At 49.2% G+C, this 21,376-nt stretch overlaps 1 protein-coding gene and 1 pseudogene across 1 annotated transcript in view; one reads left to right on the forward strand and one right to left on the reverse strand.

Moving 5' to 3' along the window:
* The first annotated feature begins 588 nt into the window (after positions 1 to 588).
* Positions 589 to 15,424, forward strand: LOC141917831 (uncharacterized; annotated as a pseudogene).
* The window catches only part of LOC141917656 (AP-4 complex accessory subunit RUSC2-like), an 82,987-nt gene continuing 77,027 nt past the window's right edge, over positions 15,417 to 21,376 (reverse strand). The window contains exon 12 of the mRNA XM_074811020.1: positions 15,417 to 15,891. Within this exon, the coding sequence (XP_074667121.1) occupies positions 15,780 to 15,891 (112 nt within the window). The 3' untranslated portion in view covers positions 15,417 to 15,779. The remainder of the gene's footprint in view (positions 15,892 to 21,376) is intronic.

The raw sequence follows: 21,376 nt of genomic DNA on the forward strand, positions 1-21,376 counted from the left end.
AAGTGAGGCACCATGAGCTCTCCCATGTCCCCTCTTTACCTTCACCTTTGATAGCCAGTTGTGATGTTGCCCAGCTGAGCAGCAGTCAGGCAACAGTCCCTCCTTTGTGCTGTGTTGTCTGTGCAAACTGTTGAAGAGGACAGCCCAGCCAGGAGACAAGAGACAAGGTACTGCCAGCCAGGCAAGCCAGCAGCTGCTGCAGTGGTTCCTGAGCAGGCCAAGTGTGGGTCCCTGCAGATGGGCACCAGGGCCTGGGACAGGATCCAGTGCCCACAGAGGTGCCCTGGTCTTTGCTGTGCCTCCAGATGCTACCCTGGAGACCACAGGTCTGCTTGTCTTGCTGCCTGCCCATGCAGGTGAGGGACCCTGGGGACATCTCCTGCAGTCCCAGGAATTGGAGTAGAGGGGACTGAAGGGAGCCCTGAGTGCCCAGGGCTGGGTCAGCCCTTGGCATTGGGGCTGGAGGCTGTGGGCGATGAATCTGGGGGAAGAGCGATGCCCTCCCTCAGGTGATGTGGATGTGGGACTGCCACAGGCAGGGAGAGAGCTGTGCTGAGTGTGGGGATGGCTGTGTGCAGGCAGCCCAGCATGCCCAGCCAGCAGCTCCTGCAGTGGTTCCTGAGCAGTACACAAGGAAATCCCCCTCCCAAAAAGTCTTGATGAGGGGTCACATCTTCGCAGATGGATGTGTTGCCTTCCCTCTTCCCTTCAGTGTCTGGAGGGATTGCTGGGGATTTCTCTCCCACCACCAGCTTATCACCTCCCACCCCAACTAACACCCACTTTCTCCTCTGCCAGAAACATGCCAAAGACCACAGTGGGACCCAAGACTCTAACTGACACGAAGCAAAGAGAATTAAAAGAAGAACAAAGAAGTGATGCTGAGCTGTCCTGGAGGCTTTCCAACCATCCTTCATCCACATCAAATGTTTAGGGGAAGTCCAGCCCATCAGTCACAGGAAACCTGTATACACAGACCCATGGCTGGGAAAGGACAGCAGAGGTGACTGGATGTGCATTTGGTCCAGTGTGGGAGACATTGGCCTGTCAGCCTTGCACAGCCTCTGAGAAATAGCTAGGCTTTGATGAAAAACAGGCCTTGGAAGAAAGATAAGAGGCTGCTGAGCTATGCCAAGGTGGCAGGGAAAAACGACCAGCTGCAACACTGAACTGTGGAAAAGTACTGAACTGTGAGAAGTTACCGCCGCGTGAACAGCGCGTGAACGAGAGGGTGATTGGCCTGCACAGCGCGTGTGAGAGTGGTCTGATGCTGATAGGAGAAAAGGTTGATAACTGTCTAATTGCTGATTTGTTAACTATGAAGTAAGAGCTTTACCAACAGCGTCTGAGAGCATAAGTATGTACTATTGTAACAATAAACTCTCTCTTTCTTTCTGGATTTCATGGAGAGTCCGTGCCTCAGTTACCACAAATGGTGCCCCGTGTGAGGCAGTGATAAGTGTGACCAGCTTGGATCACTCCGGTGGCAAACTCCTCAGAACTTAAGAGCTGCTGTGAGGAAGCAGGAGCCGGCATCAATCACCGTTGCAGGGTGAGCAAGGTGAGCTGTGGGGAAGCGATGGGTAGGTCAATACCCTCGGAAGAAAAGTCAGTGCTTGCACTGATGGAAAGACTGTTAGCTAAATATAAGGTGCATATTAGCCCGCATGCCTTGAAGAGAATTTTAAACTGGGTAGCAGTCATGGTTACTATATTCACTGTTCCGATATGGGATACAGCAGGAGTAAGATTGTGGGAGTGTGCAACCTGAGGGAATGAGGTTGCAGCAGAACTCTTACTGACATGGAGAACTCTTTTTGAGATAATAAAAAGACAAGATAAGGAATGCGGCCAGGCTGTTAAGACAGAGAATGAGAACACAGAGGGCGAGGACACATATTTTGAACCCTGGGAGCAAGATTTATATGCTGGGTCTCTAGACTGTGATAATCTTTTAGACCCTGACCCTGTAAATCCTAAAAGAGACCCTGGCCTGTGTCCTCCCTTAGCTGGGGATGATCCGTGGGTAAAAGCGAGGCAAGAAGCCTTGGCGCAAGGGGATATGGACATGGCGAGAAAGGTTGTTGCTCCTGTAATCTATGAGCTGGGACGTCAGCCACGTTGGGAAGGACTGCATTTTTCTGTTATTAAAGAACTACAGAAAAGCGTTAATGAGGACGGGCCTCAAAACTCCTTTACAACAGGTATACTGGAGGCAATCGCTCATGGGTATCAATTGGTCCCGTGGGATTGGCTGGCACTTTTAAAAACGGTACTAACGCCGGCACAGTATTCTATCTGGACACCGAGCGTGTGGATCTCTGTACTCAGCATTCGCGCCCCCCCACCTGCAAGCGCGGAGTTGGCGGCGGCGGCCCCGGGCCTCCCCGAGACCCCCCCGCCGCGGGGCGACCACCTGCGGCCCAGCCCGGCACGGTGCTCTCGGCCTGCACCCCCCCCAACGCCACAAGCGGCAGTTTTTACAGAAGGTGCTGACACTGGGATGCGGCGTCCCTTGTCTGCCAACACCACATAATCAACAAGCAATGGCTTTATATATTCTTAATGGTGTTTTGATGTTTGTAGTGTTTGTCATTTGGTGTTGTGTGAGTAATAAGTGTAAGGGCCCCTTTGTGTGGGTGTGTGACTGTTCTGCGGGTGTGAGGCGCAGCCCAGCTGCAGCTGCGGAGTGCGGAGTTCTCTGACCCGCAGTTCCGTTATCCCGCGAGGGAAGCGGCCGGAGAGGAACGAAGCGCAGGGCAGACTCTGTACCAGTGGGGGGGTAGTGCAGGACCAGTGAACATTCCTTAGGACAGAGTGTCCTAGTGCCCGCCCGCTGGGTCACTGGTGCTGCCTGTTTGTTCGGGCTCAGTGTTTGAAGTGTCATAGGTGAGATATCTCCTCTAGCGGGAGGCAGTAATTCTGTGTTAATTGTTGTCTTGAATTGCTGTAACATTTCAAAGCAAAGATCTCATTCATGTAAGGGGCCCAGAAAACTGGGTAGCAAATATTCCTCCATTTATATTGGAAACCCCTACTACATCATGGGGTCGTGACTGTATGGCTCGATGGGGAACTCAAATTGGATCAAATTTCTCTTAATTGCCACTGCAGCACAACCCACCCCTAAACCCACCCTGAAACTAACCTGGAAAACAGAATCACCTGTGTGGGTGGGTCAGTGGCCCTCGCCAATGGAAAAGTTCTGCTACCTTAATGATTTAGTTCAGGAACAATTAAGTGCAGGACATCTCGTACCTACCACCAGTCCTTGGAACTGCCTGGTGTTTGTTATTTTAAAGAAAAGTGGTAAATGGTGACTCTTACATGATCTCCGACACATTAATGATGCCATGGAGGATATGGGTACGTTACAGCCAGGAATGCCCTCCCCAACAACGATTCCCCGAAACTGGCATCTTGTAATAATTGATCTAAAGGATTGGTATTTACCATTCCCTTGCATCCAGATGATGCACCTAAATTTGCCTTTTCTGTTCCCAGTATTAATGTTAGTGAACCTGCAAGACGGTACCACTGGGTTGTTTTACCATAAGGCATAAAAAAGTCCCATGATGTGTCAGTGGTTTGTTGCAAAGGCTTTGAGCCCTGTTAGAATGCAGGTCCCCCAGGCTGTTATATATCATTATATGGATGACATCCTTATAGCAGCAGAGACACAGGAGATCATGGAAAAGGCTCTTGCTTTACCCAAAGACTCAGTATCTCAAATGGGGTGACAAATAGCACCTGAAAAGGTACAGCGATCATCACCATGGCAGTACCTGGGGTGGAGAATTTGTGAACAGACCATTGTCCCGCAACAGGTTAAACTTAAAACTGATTTTAAGACTTTAAATGATTGACAGAAACTGTTGGGAGCCATAAATTGGATACGGCCATTGTTGGGCCTAACTAATGATGATCTGCATAGCTTGTTTGATATTTTGCGAGGAGATCCTTCACTGACATCACCCAGAGTACTTACAGAGACAGTGAAACAAGATCTCCACCGTGTAGCTAATGCCATCTCAGAAAGACAAGCATCGCGATGTGTGCCCGGCCATCCGTATCAACTGGTATTATTTAATCCTTCAGGGCAGCCCTATGCTCTGCTGTTTCAGTGGGATGAAACACTTAGTGACCCTCTTGTTGTTATTGAATGGATTTTTTTGTCACACCAAATGCACAAGACGGTCACTACTCATCCAGAAATGTTTGCCAAACTGATCATGAAAGGTAGGCAGCGCCTACTATTACTTGCTGGTCAGGAACCTGTGTGTATCATTGTTCCGGTTACTCTGCACATGTTACAGTGGCTAATACAAATGTCTTCAGAATTCCAGACAGCAATCTGTGACTACCCCGGACAGCTTTTAGTACACAGCCCATCACATAAATTATTACAGCAAAATTTTTTATTATATGCCATGCCAAAGTGCAGCGACGTACTGTTGCAAGCCTTGACTGTGTTTACTGATGGATCTGGGAAAACAGGAAAGTCAGTCATAGTATGACAAGACCCACATACTCAAATTTGGCAATCAGACTTTACTCGATCCCCGGGATCGCCACAGATCGTTGAGTGAGCTGCAGTAGTCCGTATATTTCAACGCTGGGACACCCCAATTAACATTGTTACTGATTCTGCTTATGTTGCCAATCTTGTACAGCGTATAGAGAATTCATGTCTGAAGGACGTTAATAATCCACTGTTATATTCAATAATGCACACCCTTTTACGATTATTAAATAATCGCAAGACTTCTTATTTTATTGTACATATCCGAGCGCATACTGCACTACCTGGACCTTTGGCTGAAGGCAATCGACGAGCAGATGCGTTGACTCTGGCGTCTCAGGTGGTACCTAATGTCTTTGAGCAAGCACGGCTTTCACATGCATTTTTCCACCAAAACGCCAGGGCAATACAAAACCAGTTTTCTTTATCAAGGCGTCAGGCTAAAGACATCATTGCCACTTGCCCTGAATACCAGAGGACTCCCTCTCTTCAACAGCCAGTGGTGTCAACCCTCGGGGACTCACCTCCTCAGAATTATGGCAATCTGACGTCACTCACTTTGCTGCATTTGGAACGTTACAATATGTACCTGTGTCTGTTGATACCTTTTCTGGAGCAGTGTTTGCATCCTGCGATACAGGTGAAAAAGCACACGATGTGCAAAGACACTTTTTAGCTGCATTTGCTTCCTTGGGCGTGCCATGACAGATTAAGACAGACAATGGACCTGCTTATGTTTCTGTTTCTCTTTTTTCTTTCTTTCAACAGTGGGGAGTCGAGCATCTGAGCGGCATTCCCCACTCACCGACCGGACAGGCCGTTGTGGAGCGTACGCATGGCACACTAAAGCATCTATTACAACAACAAAAAGGGGGAGATGGAGGGTATCAATCTACACCTCACGAAAGGCTAAATAAGGCATTATATGCCATGAACTCTTTAAACATTTCCCCTGCCTCACAGGTGCCACCAATATTGCGTCACTTCTCATTGCAGATACCAGATCAACAAGAAGTCCAGGGCAAGGCTCAAGTGTCAGCAAAAAACCTGGAAAGTGGTAACTGGGAAGGACCAGATCCTTTAATAACCTGGGGAAGAGGTTATGCTTGTGTCTCCACAGGTCACGGTCCCCGGTGGTTACCGGCAAGGTGTGTGCGACCACACCTGAGGCGTGAGAGGCAGCTTTTGGTGGACACTCAGGAGCCGGCTGTGGGGGCTGTGGGTGCCCCTGTGCCGACAGTTTGCGGTCTCTTCGACTGATCATTTAAGCAGAATGTATGGGTAATGCTTGCTGCTGCAATAGGACCAAATACACTATCTCTGTCCTTAATCACACTACAGTTGCCAACTCTTTTAAGAGAAAATGCTGACAGTAATTGCAACTCCTTGATGAAATATATAGGCTTACTAGTCACTAGTGAAAGATGTAGCTTAGACAAAATGTAGTTATTAATAAGGATGAAATGCTATAAGAATGTGTGTATTCAACTTCCTTTGTTTAGCAATATTAAGAATTAAGAACTCAAGTGTTTAACCTTATTAGAAACTCCCTTGGTTTTCCCCCTTGAGTGGTGGCCAGACTCTGGGTGGAACCCAACAGGAGGATGAAATCAGATGTTTCCGCTCAAAGAAAATTGCCAGTTATTTTGGCCTGTTGATTTAGAGGCTGGACCTGCTTGCAGCGATGTTGGATGCCTCACCTACGGATGGACGCATCGCGTAGGGTTTCCGGTTTGCGAGGAAGGGCACTCTAAATTCTCGCTGCATCCAGGGTTCCCCAGCAATTGCGGATCTGAATGTTAGTACCCCATTAAGTAAGTGTGCTATTCCGTATTTTCCTTACTGTTTATTTTTGTAGTATTTAGTCATATCCCTTAATTATGGGTAGCAAAGAAGTGATGCTGAGCTGTCCTGGAGGCTTTCTAGACATCCTTCACCCACATCAAATGTTTAGGGGAAGTCCAGCCCATCAGTCACAGGAAACCTGTATACACAGACCCATGGCTGGGAAAGGACAGCAGAGGTGACTGGATGTGCATTTGGTCCAGTGTGGGAGACATTGGCCTGTCAGCCTTGCACAGCCTCTGAGAAATAGCTAGGCTTTGATGAAAAACAGGCCTTGGAAGAAAGATAAGAGGCTGCTGAGCTATGCCAAGGTGGCAGGGAAAAACGACCAGCTGCAACACTGAACTGTGGAAAAGTACTGAAGTGTGAGAAGTTACCGCTGCGTGAACAGCGCGTGAACGAGAGGGTGATTGGCCTGCACAGCGCGTGTGAGAGTGGTCTGATGCTGATAGGAGAAAAGGTTGATAACTGTCTAATTGCTGATTTGTTAACTATGAAGTAAGAGCTTTAACAAGAGCATCCGAGAGCATAAGTATGTACCATTGTAACAATAAACTCTCTCTTTCTTTCTGGATTTCATGGAGAGTCCGTGCCTCAGTTGCCACAGTCCAGCGTGGCGTGCATCAGTAAGGGAGGCATCAGGAGCTCTCCTGGCTGCCCTGCTCTGCCCTTCTTGAGCAAGGGAAGGCAGACTGCATCCTGAAAGCAGTGGATGTGCTCTGTGACAGTGAGGACAGGAAGGCTGGGCCCTCTGCCCAGGGTGCAAGGGGATGGTGCCAGGTGCGTTAGGAGCAGTGTAGCTCTGCTCCCACCCCTTGCTGATGAACGTGGCAGTCCGTGGCAGCACTGGACTAGATTGGACTAGATGATCTTCAAGTTCCTTTCCAACCTAGATGATTCTGTGATTCTGTGGGGGAGTGAGTCCCCTGGTGGCAGTGTACAGCATGACCTGCAGGATGGTCCTGTGCAGGGGCAGGATGCTGGGAATGTCTGCAGGTGACAGTCAGCATGGGAAGGTCATGGTTCTCCCATGGGGCCAGTGCCATGAGGTTTGGTGACTGTAAAAGCAGCTCCTGCAAGGCCAGGATGAAATGTGTCCCATTGTGCTCTCTTGTGGCACCAAAGGATGACTCCAGCCACACAACTCAGAGGGCATGAGGCCAGAAGGACCCCTTTGTTGCTCCCTGTGAGCTGTGATGTAGCCCAGCTGGGGACAGACTGTCCTCCACTTCCCTCTGTCCCCCCGCCATGTCCTGATGTTTGAGGGAATGGGGGCAGTTGCCTCAAGCAGTGGGAATTCTCCCAAATTTTTATGTCCAGATTCTGAGCACGCCATGACCCCAAACTCCTCCTGCTCCCCTACCCAGAGACCTGGAATGACCAGTTTCAGCCTCTCGCTTCCCCTCCAGCCCGGCTGGATGGGGAGCAGGGCTGACTGACTGCAGCACCCCTGCAAGGCTGGGAGGGGAAGGGAAGGAAGTGACCCTGTTGGCCCTCAAACAGGGTTCATCACCTGGTGTGCAAAAGCCAATCTCACACACAGAGCCGAGATATCAGTTTTATTTCATAGTTGCGCAAGAATGGGTGCTAGGTGGTAATTCCACAAAGCTAGCACACCACACAAAAGAACTCCAAAATATTTATACACTTCAAAGTACATGATTATGTAATTACTACAATGATTATTGGTTAGTTACTTATCACTTCTATCCCTCATTGGTTAGTAACATGCTTGCTTCAATTTAAAGTTGCAGTGATTTTTAAATTTTCTGTGCACGCTCAAAGGGTGAGGGTCTTTATTCGGGCAGGGGTCTTCGAAGCAGTGGGTGTGATTTTTAGTATTATAATGAGTATAGTTCTTCCAAAGGACACTCTAATGACCAATTAAACTAATTTATGTTCAACTATTTTAACGAGCTTCTGTGTGCCAGGAAGTTTCTCTTATTCAAGGACGGTAGCTCCTGATTATAAGTTCCTTACTAATTATCGTTGATGGTATGAAGAACATGCTGACCTAGCTGATGCATCTCATCTGTCCTTGTGTTTGATGAAAAACACTTGTATGGACAGTAATATGTACTATGTGCCCTTGGGTATGATGAGAAACATTTGTGTGGCCTGCAATGTGCGAAAAGAACATTATGAGGCCTACAACCCTCTTGCAATGTTTCCTTCACAGAGGTCCTCCAGGTTGTCCCTGGGACCTTGGAGTTTTCCACAAACAGCATCAAACTGAACTGGACCTGCAAGATCCCTGATGCTTGCCAGCGTATGTGAGCCATGTGCGGTCTGGCAGTGTGTCCTGGTTTCGGCTGGGATAGAGTTAATTTTCTTGAGCTGAGAGGGGGCACAGCCGGAGTGCCGGGCCCAGATTGGCCACTGGAGTGTTCCATATCATGTGATGTCTGCTCAGTATATAAAGGAGGCGGGTTCTCTTTGCTTCCGGTCTGCGAAGGTGGGATCTTCATTCTGTCAGGATCACTGGCCGGGAGTGGGCTGGGTATCAGTCGGTGGGTGGTGAGCAATCGCATTGTGCATTACCTGTTTGTACTTCCTATTATTATTATTGTTTTGTTACCATCACTAAACTGTTTTTTATCTCAGCCTATGAGTTTTTCCTTTTTGTCCCTCCCCTATTTCCCGGGTGGGGGGAAGGGTGAGCAACCAGCTGCGTGGTGTTTGGCTGCCGGCTGAGTTCAAACCATGACACAGTGCCTTCCTCCCCTCCCTGTAAGGCGGAGGAGGTGAAGGGAGAGGAGATGATACATGGCCAGGAGGGAACCTGTCCCACTCTGCAGCCCTTCACTGTTTACAGTGTCACCATCTCTCTGCCCCCCACCACGATCCTGTTCACACAGCTGCTCGGGACAAGGAAAATGGGTATGTGCCAACCTACATGAAATAAAAAGGTGCTCTTCAACTGGCAGCTCAGCCCAAGCATCTGCTCCCTGCAGTGATGGTCCTGTGATCAGGGCTTCTTGGAGCCTGTGGGGCTCTGTGCAAGAGGCTATACAGGGCCCTGGAGCACAGCACTCTCCCCCTCCTCACCACACTGAAGCTGCTCCTGAGGCACATGCACTCTCTTTCGGGGACAAACCCTGCTTGGGGGGGTTCCTTTTCAGCCTGTCCCCTGGGCCAGAAGCTGCCTGCACCCTGCTCTGGGCTCAGCCCCTCCTTGCTGGCCCCATGTGTGACCCCATCCTCCTGTGCTTCCAGTGCTGGACAAACCGGAGAAGCTGTGTCTGAATGCCAGCAATAGGGTCCCTCAGGTGGAAGGCGCTGCCCTCCTGCAAAGGGGAGATCATTGGATACCAGGTACCAGGGGAGCCACAGACTTCCCATGGTCCCCCTCACCTTGCCAGGTGCCTCTCTGCCTGGATCTGTGTGCAGGCAGCCTGGGAAGAGAAGAGAAGAGAAGAGAAGAGAAGAGAAGAGAAGAGAAGAGAAGAGAAGAGAAGAGAAGAGAAGAGAAGAGAAGAGAAGAGAAGAGAAGAGAAGAGAAGAGAAGAGAAGAGAAGAGAAGAGAAGAGAAGAGAAGAGAAGAGAAGAGAAGAGAAGAGAAGAGAAGAGAAGAGAAGAGAAGAGAAGAGAAGAGAAGAGAAGAGAAGAGAAGAGAAGAGAAGAGAAGAGAAGAGAAGAGAAGAGAAGAGAAGAGAAGAGAAGAGAAGGCTGTGATGACTTGCAGGAGGAAAGAGAAGTTCAGAGCTCTTCTTGTGAGGGATGTCACCACAGTGCCTGTTGTGTTGCATTACCATACCAGTGACCTGGACTCAGGTTGTGGTGTCGTCCATGACATCTCCCCATCCCAAGGGATGGCTGTGCTTCCCCTCTGCCCCATTGCCCGGCCCTCTGAGGCGGCGAGGTAGTGCAGCCCCTGGTAGCCCTGCTCTCCACAGCCCCAAGATGGGTTTCCCCACTAGCAGTGCTTGCCTGCAGCTGCCTCCATCCTGCTCTCCCCTCCATCCCCCTCTCCCCATCCTCGTCTCCCCCAATGCACAATGGCACGGCAGTAGGAGGTGCCTGCTTGGGGGAGCTGCAGCCCTTCAATGCCAGCCAGCAGCTTGGTGCCTACATGGCTGCTGTGCTCAACCTCATCACCCCTACAGACTTTGTGCTGGGAGACAGGATCCACAAGCAGGTTTACCACAGTGCTGCCCTCCAGCCAGTCTGGGACTACATAGCCCTTTCTCCGCCTCGTCCATTGCTCACATCAGGTACCCGTCATGGGGGACTCCTGCTCCCTGGGGATGCTGCCATCTGGGGTCAGACCCCTTGGCTGGGTCTGGGCCAGCCACCAAAGGCAAGCAGCAGTGTCACACGGGCTCTGCCTCTGGCCCCTGCACTGAGACCCCAGGCACCTTGGCAGGACAGTATCCCTGGGGCCCTCATCCACAGCTGGGGCATTTGGTGGCCATGTGTGGGAGGCCTTTGCCCCCAGGGTGGGCAGCGGGGCAGGAGTGGCCTGAGCTCTCCCTCCCATCTCCTCCAACAGGCAGAGAAGTTCACCTGCACGTGCTACAGCTTCTCTGTTGGTAAGTGGGCTCCTTGCTCCCTGTGCCTAAGGCTCTCCTGCACCCTCCCTTTTCCCAGCCTGGCTGCTTCCCATGGAGAGGAGCTGGCCAAGCACAGGAGCGGCAGGGTCTTGTTGGGGGGGGGGAGGCAGAGGAAACCTTTTGTTTCCCATACATAGGGGTGCTGCTATAGTCAACTCCTACTTCCATCTTCTTGCAAGTTTTCTGGATCTTGAGGCTATCTATGGTAGATGAGCTTTGGGCAACCTCGGGACACTTGGGCAGTTGTGACACAGCTGGCAGTTGGACACTGTGCAGCATCCCTGCCATCATCGCATATTGCATCTTAGTCCTAGTGCTCCCCTGGTTCATGTGCAACCCCAGAAATGCAAACACCTCACCAGACTCTGGCCATGCCTGGAGACAGTCAGGAAGACAGGGCCCATGCTGAAGGGTATCACACCAAGCAAGCACCTACTCTTTCTGAACCAGCTTAGCTATTCTCCAATGCAAAGCCTGTGGTGGGAGGTGAGGGAAGCTGCTTTTCACCCCACACCCCTATGGGATCTCCTGCCACCTCATTCAGGCTGTGTGAGAACCTGAGTCTGAGCTGTGCTGGTTGCAGAGCAGGGGCTGGTGCCTCTGCTGAGCAGGATGGCCACAGTTATGGTTCTAACATTGGTTTCGACTCTCCTGGCACTGTGGATTTTCCTGCTCTTCCTGCTCTTCAGGTCAGTATGTGCCTTACCTCTCCTGCTCTCTGTGCTGCCATGGGGCATTCAGCTCTTAGCACTGCCAGGGAGTGTCCAAGTGGACCCTGAGATAAAGCAAGGTGGGAGACAGGACTGTTATATGGGCAACGCCCTCCCCTCTGTCTCTCTCTTCTGCTGGTCTATGGGCCTGATTTGCTGTTCTGAAGGCAAAAGTACAACAGTTCAAAAACCTCGGAGAGCAACAGCATTATTCCCCTGCGAAGATGTCAAGGAGATGCAGTATGAGAAAAGTCTTGCATGCTTTGTCTGGACAAGCTGTCTGTTAAAAGCACAGGCAGGTTGCTTACAAGTTCTATAAGGTCCCTACAGGAACAGGGGGATCAGAGCTGGCTGGCATGGGGAAAGGAACACTTCCCAGGAGAGAGGGACATGCATGGGGAGGGACAATCTAGGCTTTGGTGGGGTCCTCCCCACCGAAACGCCAGCTCAGTCCCAGCTGCAGTGTTCCAGGGCCAGCTGTCAGGTGCATGCTAAACTCCTGGCCTTGTGATCCCTGTAGGCGTGTACAAGCTTGTTGGAAGTGTGGAAAAAGTAAAACAGTGAAAAAACTGCAAAACACACATTTTCTTAACACATGGTGCCCAGAACAAACACAGAACAGGATGGAGATCCAGTGATTTGTGTTGCCATGGCACCAAGGAGGAATGAGAAGCGAGGTGGAGGCCACCCGGTCCCGTTCTTCCACTTTTCTCAAGGAACATTTGACACGACTATGCAGATTTCTCTCCTGCTCTTCCCCTTCTCTCAAGGACTGTTTTGCAGAACTCTGCAGACCTTATCTCTCATTCTTCCTCTTTTCCGACAAAAAAACCCACACACCTTGCACCAAGGAATGTGCTGTGTTGTTACTCAGAAACAATGGCTTTGAAGCAAAGAGCTTCACTCAACAGTCAGAATTCAGTATAACTGTTAAGCAGGGATTCTTTATTCGCAGCGCTGGGCAGCACTGGGGATCGCTCCACCACGAGTGCTGCACTTACTAACAAAACACTGACTAATATACAGAAAACCATACATATTCATCAAATTTCCTGGAAAAGGCAGTCTTATGCTAATGGGTTCTCAGAATTCATTTACATAGTCTGAGCATGCGTAGTAAAAATAGAGTGAGGGTCTTCTCCCCTCCTTAGGGGTCCCCACAGCCTTTCTCACACCGTCCGTTAGTGAACTTCAGGTTTCTCGTGTCCATATATGGTCATGGAGTTACCTCATCCATCCTTCAGCTCCTGTTTGTTCCAAGGAGGTTAGTTCAGACCAGCTTCCAGTCACTTATCTTGACTCTGGTGTCTTCTTAAACACTTGATTTTTAGGTTCCTGCTATTAGGGATGTACTCAGGGAGTTTTTCAGACTGTCCAAGGTCTGTCTTATCTTTACTAGGCAAGGAGTTAAAGGTTTCAAAACATCTTACAAGTGGGTAATGACTACAGAGGGTAGTTAGGAAAAAAGTATAAGTTAAATTACATACATTGCAGTAAAATACAGGAAAAATAAAAGCTAGTAAAACACAAGTGATGGTTAATGTTAAAACTAAATGTCCTACTTTACAGGTCCCTGTACATTGGCAAGGTCAGGAGGTCTTGTAATTTCAAGTATACTTGTAGCAACTTCCCTTCAGCTTGACCACAGTCCCACCACTCACACATACATATTTGGATAAATACTACCCCAAGTTTGTATCTAACTCGGAGGGACGATAATCCAACACCAAATTGGAGGGACAGATCGACGGGTTTGTGCTCCTCACCCCCCCCCCCCAGAAGGGACACCTTTTGGTAAGATTTGGGCCCTTGGCTACGCCAAGTGATTACCCGGGAATTAAGTGTGTGTGATTGCAATCATTTTGTGTGTAGTGCTATATAGCCAACCTGCAGTTTGTGCATTTATCGTAGGCAATCTCAAAGACTCTGTAGATGTATAAACCATACTATTCATGAAGCTGACAGCTTCTCTTGAATGCCACCAGACCTACAGCACACGGGCTGTTCGTGCATCTGGTGTCAGGCCTATAGTTACAGCCATAATTGGCATAGCTATTAAGAGATAAGTCCAGCCGCCCCCAGCCCCTCTAATCTCTGAGGACCGGCTAGAATGCAAGGGGATTCATCTCATACAAAATTAATTTATTACCTTAAATGCAACAAAGCTGAACACACAGATCCTGGTTGAGGAACTGCTGGAGGCTCTGAAGAGGTTTAAGAGGGCAGAAATAGAGGCAGAGCAGATCGAGGATGAATCAATTAACAGGCATGGTGCTGGGCATATGAGAGAGTATCAGATCTGGTTTAGCTTTGTTTTCCCATCTGGCTGCACTGTCCACCCAGTCCTGACCCTTTCCTTGGGTGTGCAATGCAGTTGGTCTTGGCCAGCCCCAGAACTTGTGGTAATGCAGAGTGCACTTGTCTTCCTCTGCAGAAACTGACCTCCACTTTGTTGCATCCCTGCGATGCCAGGAAGGAGTTGTGTAATCAGAGCAAGAACTGCTACAAGAGCATCATTCCATGTAAGCAGAGATCTCCTGGGGTTGGCACAAGCATTTGGAGGTGGTTGGGCAGTGCAGAGTGCTGGGCTGGTGTAGGTGCCCCTCCAGCTATTCGGCAATGCTAAGCTCCTCATCTCATCCCCTGTGGCCACTGAAACTCAGAAGGATTTTCCAAAATCATATTGGCCCCACTGTTTTTTATCCAGCTGGAGAATCCTTTTCTGCTCATCAAACCTCCTGCAAGCTTAATCATTTATCATTGTATACCTGTTCCTGCTGTTAGTCATTGAACGCTGCCGTGTCCCAGCCAGAGGTTGGTATTTGTGGGAAAGTGGAGGGAGTGACCCAATTTCTATCATAGCTTAAAGCTCCTCTGGGCCCCACATGGTGTGGATATTTGGCCATTGCATTAACAGTCTTCCCCAAAAATAATGTTGCATTTCCCGTTGTGCCATATCAACTTTTGTCTCATTAGCTGTTCTTTACCTCTGAACATGTCCTGAGACCTGTAGTGCTGCTGAGGAGGGAGAAGATAGTCCCAGGCTTTCCTAAATTACACCCCACTCCTTAAACAGTCACTTTGTTGCTGTTCCAGAGACAGACTCCCATCTCCCTTCTCTTTCAGACGATCACTGCCATGTGGTGCTGTAGCCCTCTGACACGGGGAATGGCTACATCAGTGCCAGCTATGTGGATATAGGTAGTGAGGCATTGCTGCCCTGGGAAGGGTAGGAGAGGTACCTGGGCAGGGTAGGAGAGGTGCCTGGCTGCACTGGGCAAGGACAATCCTGCTCACATGGGTAGCCCCAAGGTCTGGCACTTCTTGCCCTCAAGTGCTGGCAGATCTTGGGATGTTGCTTTCTTTGTGTCCTCTCTGAGCTGCCCAGAGTACTCTGGGTTTGTGTGAAGTTCTCATCCCTAACAAAAAGGGTCCTGCTCGTGATGTGAGAGGACAGGAGCCAAGATACAGCCTCTGAGTGCCCACTCTCTGTGCTGACTGGGAGTGGTGCCATGGGACATGCTGTGCTGAGGGCTCTGGGATCTGGTGCCTGTGGGGATGGGTCCTTTATTTAATTCCTTGTTAAACATTTAACCCATGTGATCAGAGCTGTTTGAACCTCTCCCCCACAGAGCTACCAGAGTCTGTGCTTCTTCATTGCAGCTCAAGGTGGATGCTCTCATCCCTCATACTCAGGAGATGCCAGTCCTTGCTGCAAGCCATTTGGGGGGTGGGGAAGTGGGACAGCAGTCTATGCAGGAGATATGGGCATGCAGACAATCAACGTGATTTAGCAATGCCAATTTTATTGTGGTGAAGCAAGCCTTTTATAATGCTAGTGAGAATCACATGATACAATCACATGGTATAACTCTTTCTGATTGGGCAGTTAGCTTTGCACATGCTCCTTAAGCTCTCTCTTCTGATTGGATGAAAACTGCCACATTGACATTGTACAAACTTCCTTCTCCGCCCAAACCCACACCCTGAAGTTGTTTAACTTCCTGTGTTCTTCTTCATTCTTTTTGGGTTATGTCCTTGCCGACGCTGAGGCTTTACCAGTCTTGCTCATATGCAGGATTGCTCACACGTCCATTTTCTTGCAGGGACTCCTTTAGAATCCCCACAAGCCTAGGAGCTGTTAATGGCTCAGTCCAGGGCCCTGTATCTACTGAGCCTCTGTCTTGGACAGTGGTTATGGCTGCTGCAAGGCATGGAAGTCCTCAGTGGCAGTTTGGCAGTGACCAGCTGGAGCTGGTCCCTGTGTTGTAAAAGGATAAAAGAGCAAAAATTTAGCAAAAGACAAAAAACAGTGTTTCTCAAATGATCTGCAATTCAGAACCTAAGTGTTGCTTTGTAACCAGGATCACTATTGCTATAAACAAATTTATGGTTGATTAGTTCTAGGATAGAACTATGTATTGTTAAGATTTATGACCAACAGAATGGTGATCTGAAACCAGGAAGTAGAAAGTACCTATTTTTGCATCTTTAGGTGAACTTAGCTCATTATAATATGAAAACCACACATCTAAAGCTTAAGTTAGCCACCTCTTCATGAAGCCCCTCACCCTTTGAGCACGCGTACATGTAAGGAACTGAAGGAAGTAATGCCTCAAACATTCATCGACACAGAAAGTTCAAGGACACACTGTGGCCTTTGTGATTAGTCTAAGGAATGTCACCCAAGGAAGCATGGAGTATATCGAAGGATGCACCCCCCACTCCCTTGAAATTGTAACTTCTTTGATAAGCTTTGTCCTGGTTTCAGCCAGGATAGAGTTAACTTTCCTTGGGCTGAGAGGGAGCACAGCTGAAGGGCTGGGTCCCAATCAATCATTGGGGCATTCCATGTCATGTGACGTCAAGCTCAGTAGGCGGGCTCATAGGCGGACGTGTGCTCTCTCACGCACGTTTTTTGTTTTGGGTTTCCGGATAGGCTGGGCGGGATTCTCTGGTGCGGTTGAGATCGCTGCTGGGGACGGGCTCTGTACCAGTAGCCGCTCGGTGAGCCACTGCTTCATTTTACCTGTTTTGGACTACTATTGTTACAGTTGCTTATTTGTTAATATTACTAAATATTTTTTTTTAATCAACCTACAAATTTCTTCTTTTGTTCCTCCCCTATTTCACCAGGGAGGGGGGGAAGTAAACAACTGGCCACGTGGCGATTTGCTACTGGCTGAGTTCAAACCACAACAGCTTTTGGCACCCAATGTGGGGCACGAAGTTTGAGACAATGGCAGAACGGGTAACAATGGTGATTGCTTGGCTCCTTAAGATTTTATCACCTAATTTGCATTATGTATTTCCCATGCTGTTGCTCACAGTCAGTGAGAGTTGGGTTAATATATTGTTTTTGCTGTACTATGTGATGCTCATCTATGACAGGGTGCTGTCATTGGCCCTGGGGCTATTTACAGTTGTGTTTGAGGAATTCAGGAATTTCAGATACCTTTGGAATGTTGATATTAACATGGTCATCTTACTGCTAGGAGCTAGTGTGTTCCTGCATGTGGTTCAGGTTTTGTTCAGGGTTAAGCAACTATTTAAGAGTACCACCTGGAAACCTACCCCAAGATTGGAGAATTATGAGTGGCTGGGGGTGTGGAGTAGCATGGGCAAGTACCTAGAACAGTGGGCACCTCCGGTGTATTGGAACTTCAGTCCTGCACAGGTGCAGAATCCTGAAGAACTAGTAAAATATATGGAAAAAGTATGTTGTCACCCGAGTAATTCCAGAGAGGCACAGCTCACTGCAACATGCTGGGGCCTAGCCCACGCTTACCGAGTGCTATTAAACACTGTTCAGCACCCTCAAGAGGAAGAGAAGGGCTCTGGATCTGGTAACAAAGTAACAGACAGTGCAACCACTCCAAAGTCCACAATGGAAACCGCAGCCACTAGAAGCCCGAGGACAGGCGCTGCAGCTGAACCAGAGAACCAACCCATGACAGTGTCAGTTGCTCCCATACATAAGAAGAAATACACAAGAAAATCCCCTCCCAGTGTACAGGGTGATGATGAACCAGGCCCATCACGAGAACAGGAGGAGGAGGCAGAGCCAGTGATAGTCACCCGATCCTTATCCCTGAGCGGGTTGCGAGACATGCGAAAAGATTTCAGCTGCCATCCAGGTGAGCAACTCGTTACCTGGCTGCTCCGATGCTGGGATAACGGGGCCTGGAGCGTGGAATTAGGGGTAGTGATGCCAGGCAGCTGGGATCCCTGTCTAAGGAAGGGGGCATTGACAAAGCCATTGGAAAGAAGACACAAAATCTCAGTCTCTGGAGGCAACTCCTCTCAAGGTATACCTTCAAGGAAGATTTTGTATGCCGTCCAAGTAAGTGGACCACTATGGAGAGAGGCATTCAATACTTGAGGGAGCTAGCTGTGCGGGAGATGGTTTACAGCTACCCACAGATCCAGATGAAGTCCAATGCACCCGGCCCATGGGGAGGAAGTTTGTACGGAGCATACCATCATCATATGCCAGTGCATTAGCAGTATAAGGCTTTAGTGGACACTGGTGCTCAATGCACCATAATGTCGTAAAATTTTAAAGGGGCAAAACCCATTTGTATTTCAGGAGTGACAGGAGGGGTCTGTACTGGGTCTGGCTGAGCCAGAATTGGTTTTCCCCTGTAGCAGCCCTCATGGTGCTGTGTTTTATGTTGGGAGCTGGCAGGGTGTTGATAGCACACTGGTGTTGTGGCTACTGCTGAGTGGTGCTTACACAGCACCAAGGCTCTTTCCGACATTTCCCCCCCCCGCACAGTGGGACGGGGTGGGCAAGATCTTGGGAGGAGACACAACCAGGACAGCTGACCCGAACTGACCAAAGGGATATTCCAGACCATCTGACGTCTGCTCAGTATAAAGCTGGGAGAAAGGAGGAAGGGGGTGGGGTCACCCTTGGTCCTCCGAGGCAACCACTACGCGTATGGGAGCCCTGCTTCCTGAGAAGGCCCGACATCGCCTGTTCATGGGAAGTAGAGAATAAATCTGTTTGCTTTTTTTTTGCTTCCGCGCGCGGACCTTTGCTTCGCTTTGCTTATATTAAAACTGCTTTTGTTTTACCCACAAGGGTTGGTTTTTTTCCTATCTTATTTTCTTTCCCCTCTTTGCCCTGTTGAGAATAAAAAGGGAAGGGGGAGGAAGTGATAGAGCGACTTGGTGGGTACCGGGCATTTAGCCAAGGTTAAACCACCACAGGGTCTCAACAGTTGACTGTATTGGAGGCCGAGGTGAGCCTAAGTGGAGAAGAGTGGGAAAAACACCCCATTGTGCCTGGCCCAGACGCTCCATGTATTCTTGGCATAGATTATCTCAGGAGAGGGTATTTCAAGGACCCAAAAGGGTATTGGTGGGCTTTTGGTATAGCTGCCTTGAAAACAGAAGGAATTAAACAGCTGTCTGTGTTACCTGGTCTCTCAGAGGACCCTTCTGTTGTGGGATTGCTGAGGGTTGAAGAACAACGGGTGCCAATTGCCACTAAAACAGTGCACCAACAGCAATATTGTACCAATCGAGACTCTGTAATCCCTATCCATAAACTGATTCGTCAGCTAGAGAGCCAAGGAGTCATCACCAAGACACGCTCCCCCTTTAACAGCCCCTGTATCGGGTCTGGCTGAGCCAGAATTGGTTTTCCCCTGTAGCAGCCCTCATGGTGTGTAGGGAGTGGCGTTCAGAAGATCTCGCGATGTACGGAAGGAATAGCTGTAGCCCTCCCTTGTTACGAGGTAAGGTGATGGATAGGCTTGTAATGTTAAGGGCACACCCACGAAGGAGGTACTTGGTGAACGTATATAGGTAAGATACACAGTTTAATAAACGGACATTTTGTATCCATCATATTGGTGTTTGTACTGATGTCCCCGTGAAGGTCTTAACCTCCTGCAGCATTAGTCTGCGACCTGAGCGCCACTGACACGTGGAGAGGCAGGTTCAAAGAGGCAGAGCTAACTGCAACAATGGTGCTGTGTTTTATGTTGGGAGCTGGCAGGGTGTTGATAGCACACTGGTGTTGTGGCTACTGCTGAGTAGTGCTTACACAACACCAAGGCTCTTTCTGACATTTCCCCCCCCACAGTGGGACGGGGTGGGCAAGATCTTGGGAGGGGACACAACCAGGACAGCTGACCCGAACTGACCAAAGGGATATTCCATACCATATGATGTCTGCTCAGTATAAAGCTGGGAGAAAGGAGGAAGGGGGTGGGGTCACCCTTGGTCCTCCGAGGCAACCACTACGCGTATTGGAGCCCTGCTTCCTGAGAAGGCCCGACATCGCCTGTTCATGGGAAGTAGAGAATAAATCTGTTTTCTTTTTTTTGCTTCCGCGCGCGGACCTTTGCTTTTGCTTTGCTTATATTAAAACTGCTGTTGTTTTACCCACAAGGGTTGTTTTGTTTTCCTATCTTATATTCTTTCCCTTCTTTGCCCTATTGAGAAAAAAAGGGGAAAGGGGGGGAAGTGATAGAGCGACTTGGTGGGTACCTGGCATTTAGCCAAGGTCAAACCACCACAGTCTATTTTGGCGCCCAACGTGGGGTGGGACAACGGCAGTTTTATATTAATTGTGCTATAGCTATAGCAGTTAGTAAGCGACAAGCTCTTGTGCTGGTCACGGGTTTGTTTATTGCGCTGCTTATCTTTATTTTGCTAAGCTCGGGAACATGCTGGAAGAAATTGGGAACATCATGAGTGGTTTTATTCTGCAGGCTCCCGAAGTACTTATTAATCCTTATGTTAGCTCTTTGATACTGTTCATTAATGCTATTCGCCTATTGTGGGCTGTGTGGAGCTCGTTAGGTTTTTGGTGTAAGAGAAAGCAAATTTTGGGTGAGAGAATACCAAAATGTGCCCTGAGGCGGCCTGTCCCTGGGTGGCAGGGGGAGTGGAAGGATTTGGGCAGATTCCTAGGATGGTTATCACCTCCTGTAGCCTGGGATCTTACCCCTGAACAGGCAAGCAACCCCGCAAAATTGACACAACACCTGATAGAAGGGTGCCTTGCCTATCCCAGTGAAAATCAGCAACTCCTAGCGCTGTACTGGGGCCTGGCCTATGCTTATCGAGCTGCAGTTCAGTGCTCTCAAAGGACTGTGGTGGAGGTGGGAACTCAAACAAAAACAACAACAGCAGAGATTGCCCCAGTAGTAAAAAAGAAACAGTGGACAAGGAGAACAACAGGTCCATACCCTCGATTAATAAGGGACGAAAAAGAGGAGGAAGAAGCGGGTCCTTCAGCAAAGGGGTCAGAAGAGGGAATAACCGAACTCAAACAGGAGGCAGAAACTACCCGGTCCCTGACGTCATCAGAACTGCGAGATCTGCGGAAAGACTATAGCCGCCAGCCGGGTGAGCGGATTGCTGCCTGGCTGCTTCGATGCTGGGATAATGGGGCTGATGCTTAGCAGCTGGAAGGTAAGGAAGCCCAACAGCTGGGTTCCCTTGCTAGAGATCGAGGAATTGAAAGGGGAATTGGAAAAGAAACAGGAATTTGCAGTCTGTGGAGACGGCTCCTTTCAAGCGTTAGAGCATGATATCCTTTCAAGGAAGATATTACGGACAACTCCCCAGGGAAGTGGGCTACTGCGGATGAAGGTGTCCAGTACCTGAGAGAATTAGCAGTGCTGGAAGTCATCTATAGTGATCCAGATAATGATGAAGCCCCTAAAAATCCAGAGGATGTCCTGTGCACACGGGCCATGTGGAGGAAGGTGATTAAAGGTGCACCA

Source organism: Strix aluco, chromosome W (genome assembly GCF_031877795.1).
Source record: "Strix aluco isolate bStrAlu1 chromosome W, bStrAlu1.hap1, whole genome shotgun sequence".
NCBI classification, from domain to species: Eukaryota; Metazoa; Chordata; class Aves; order Strigiformes; family Strigidae; genus Strix; species Strix aluco.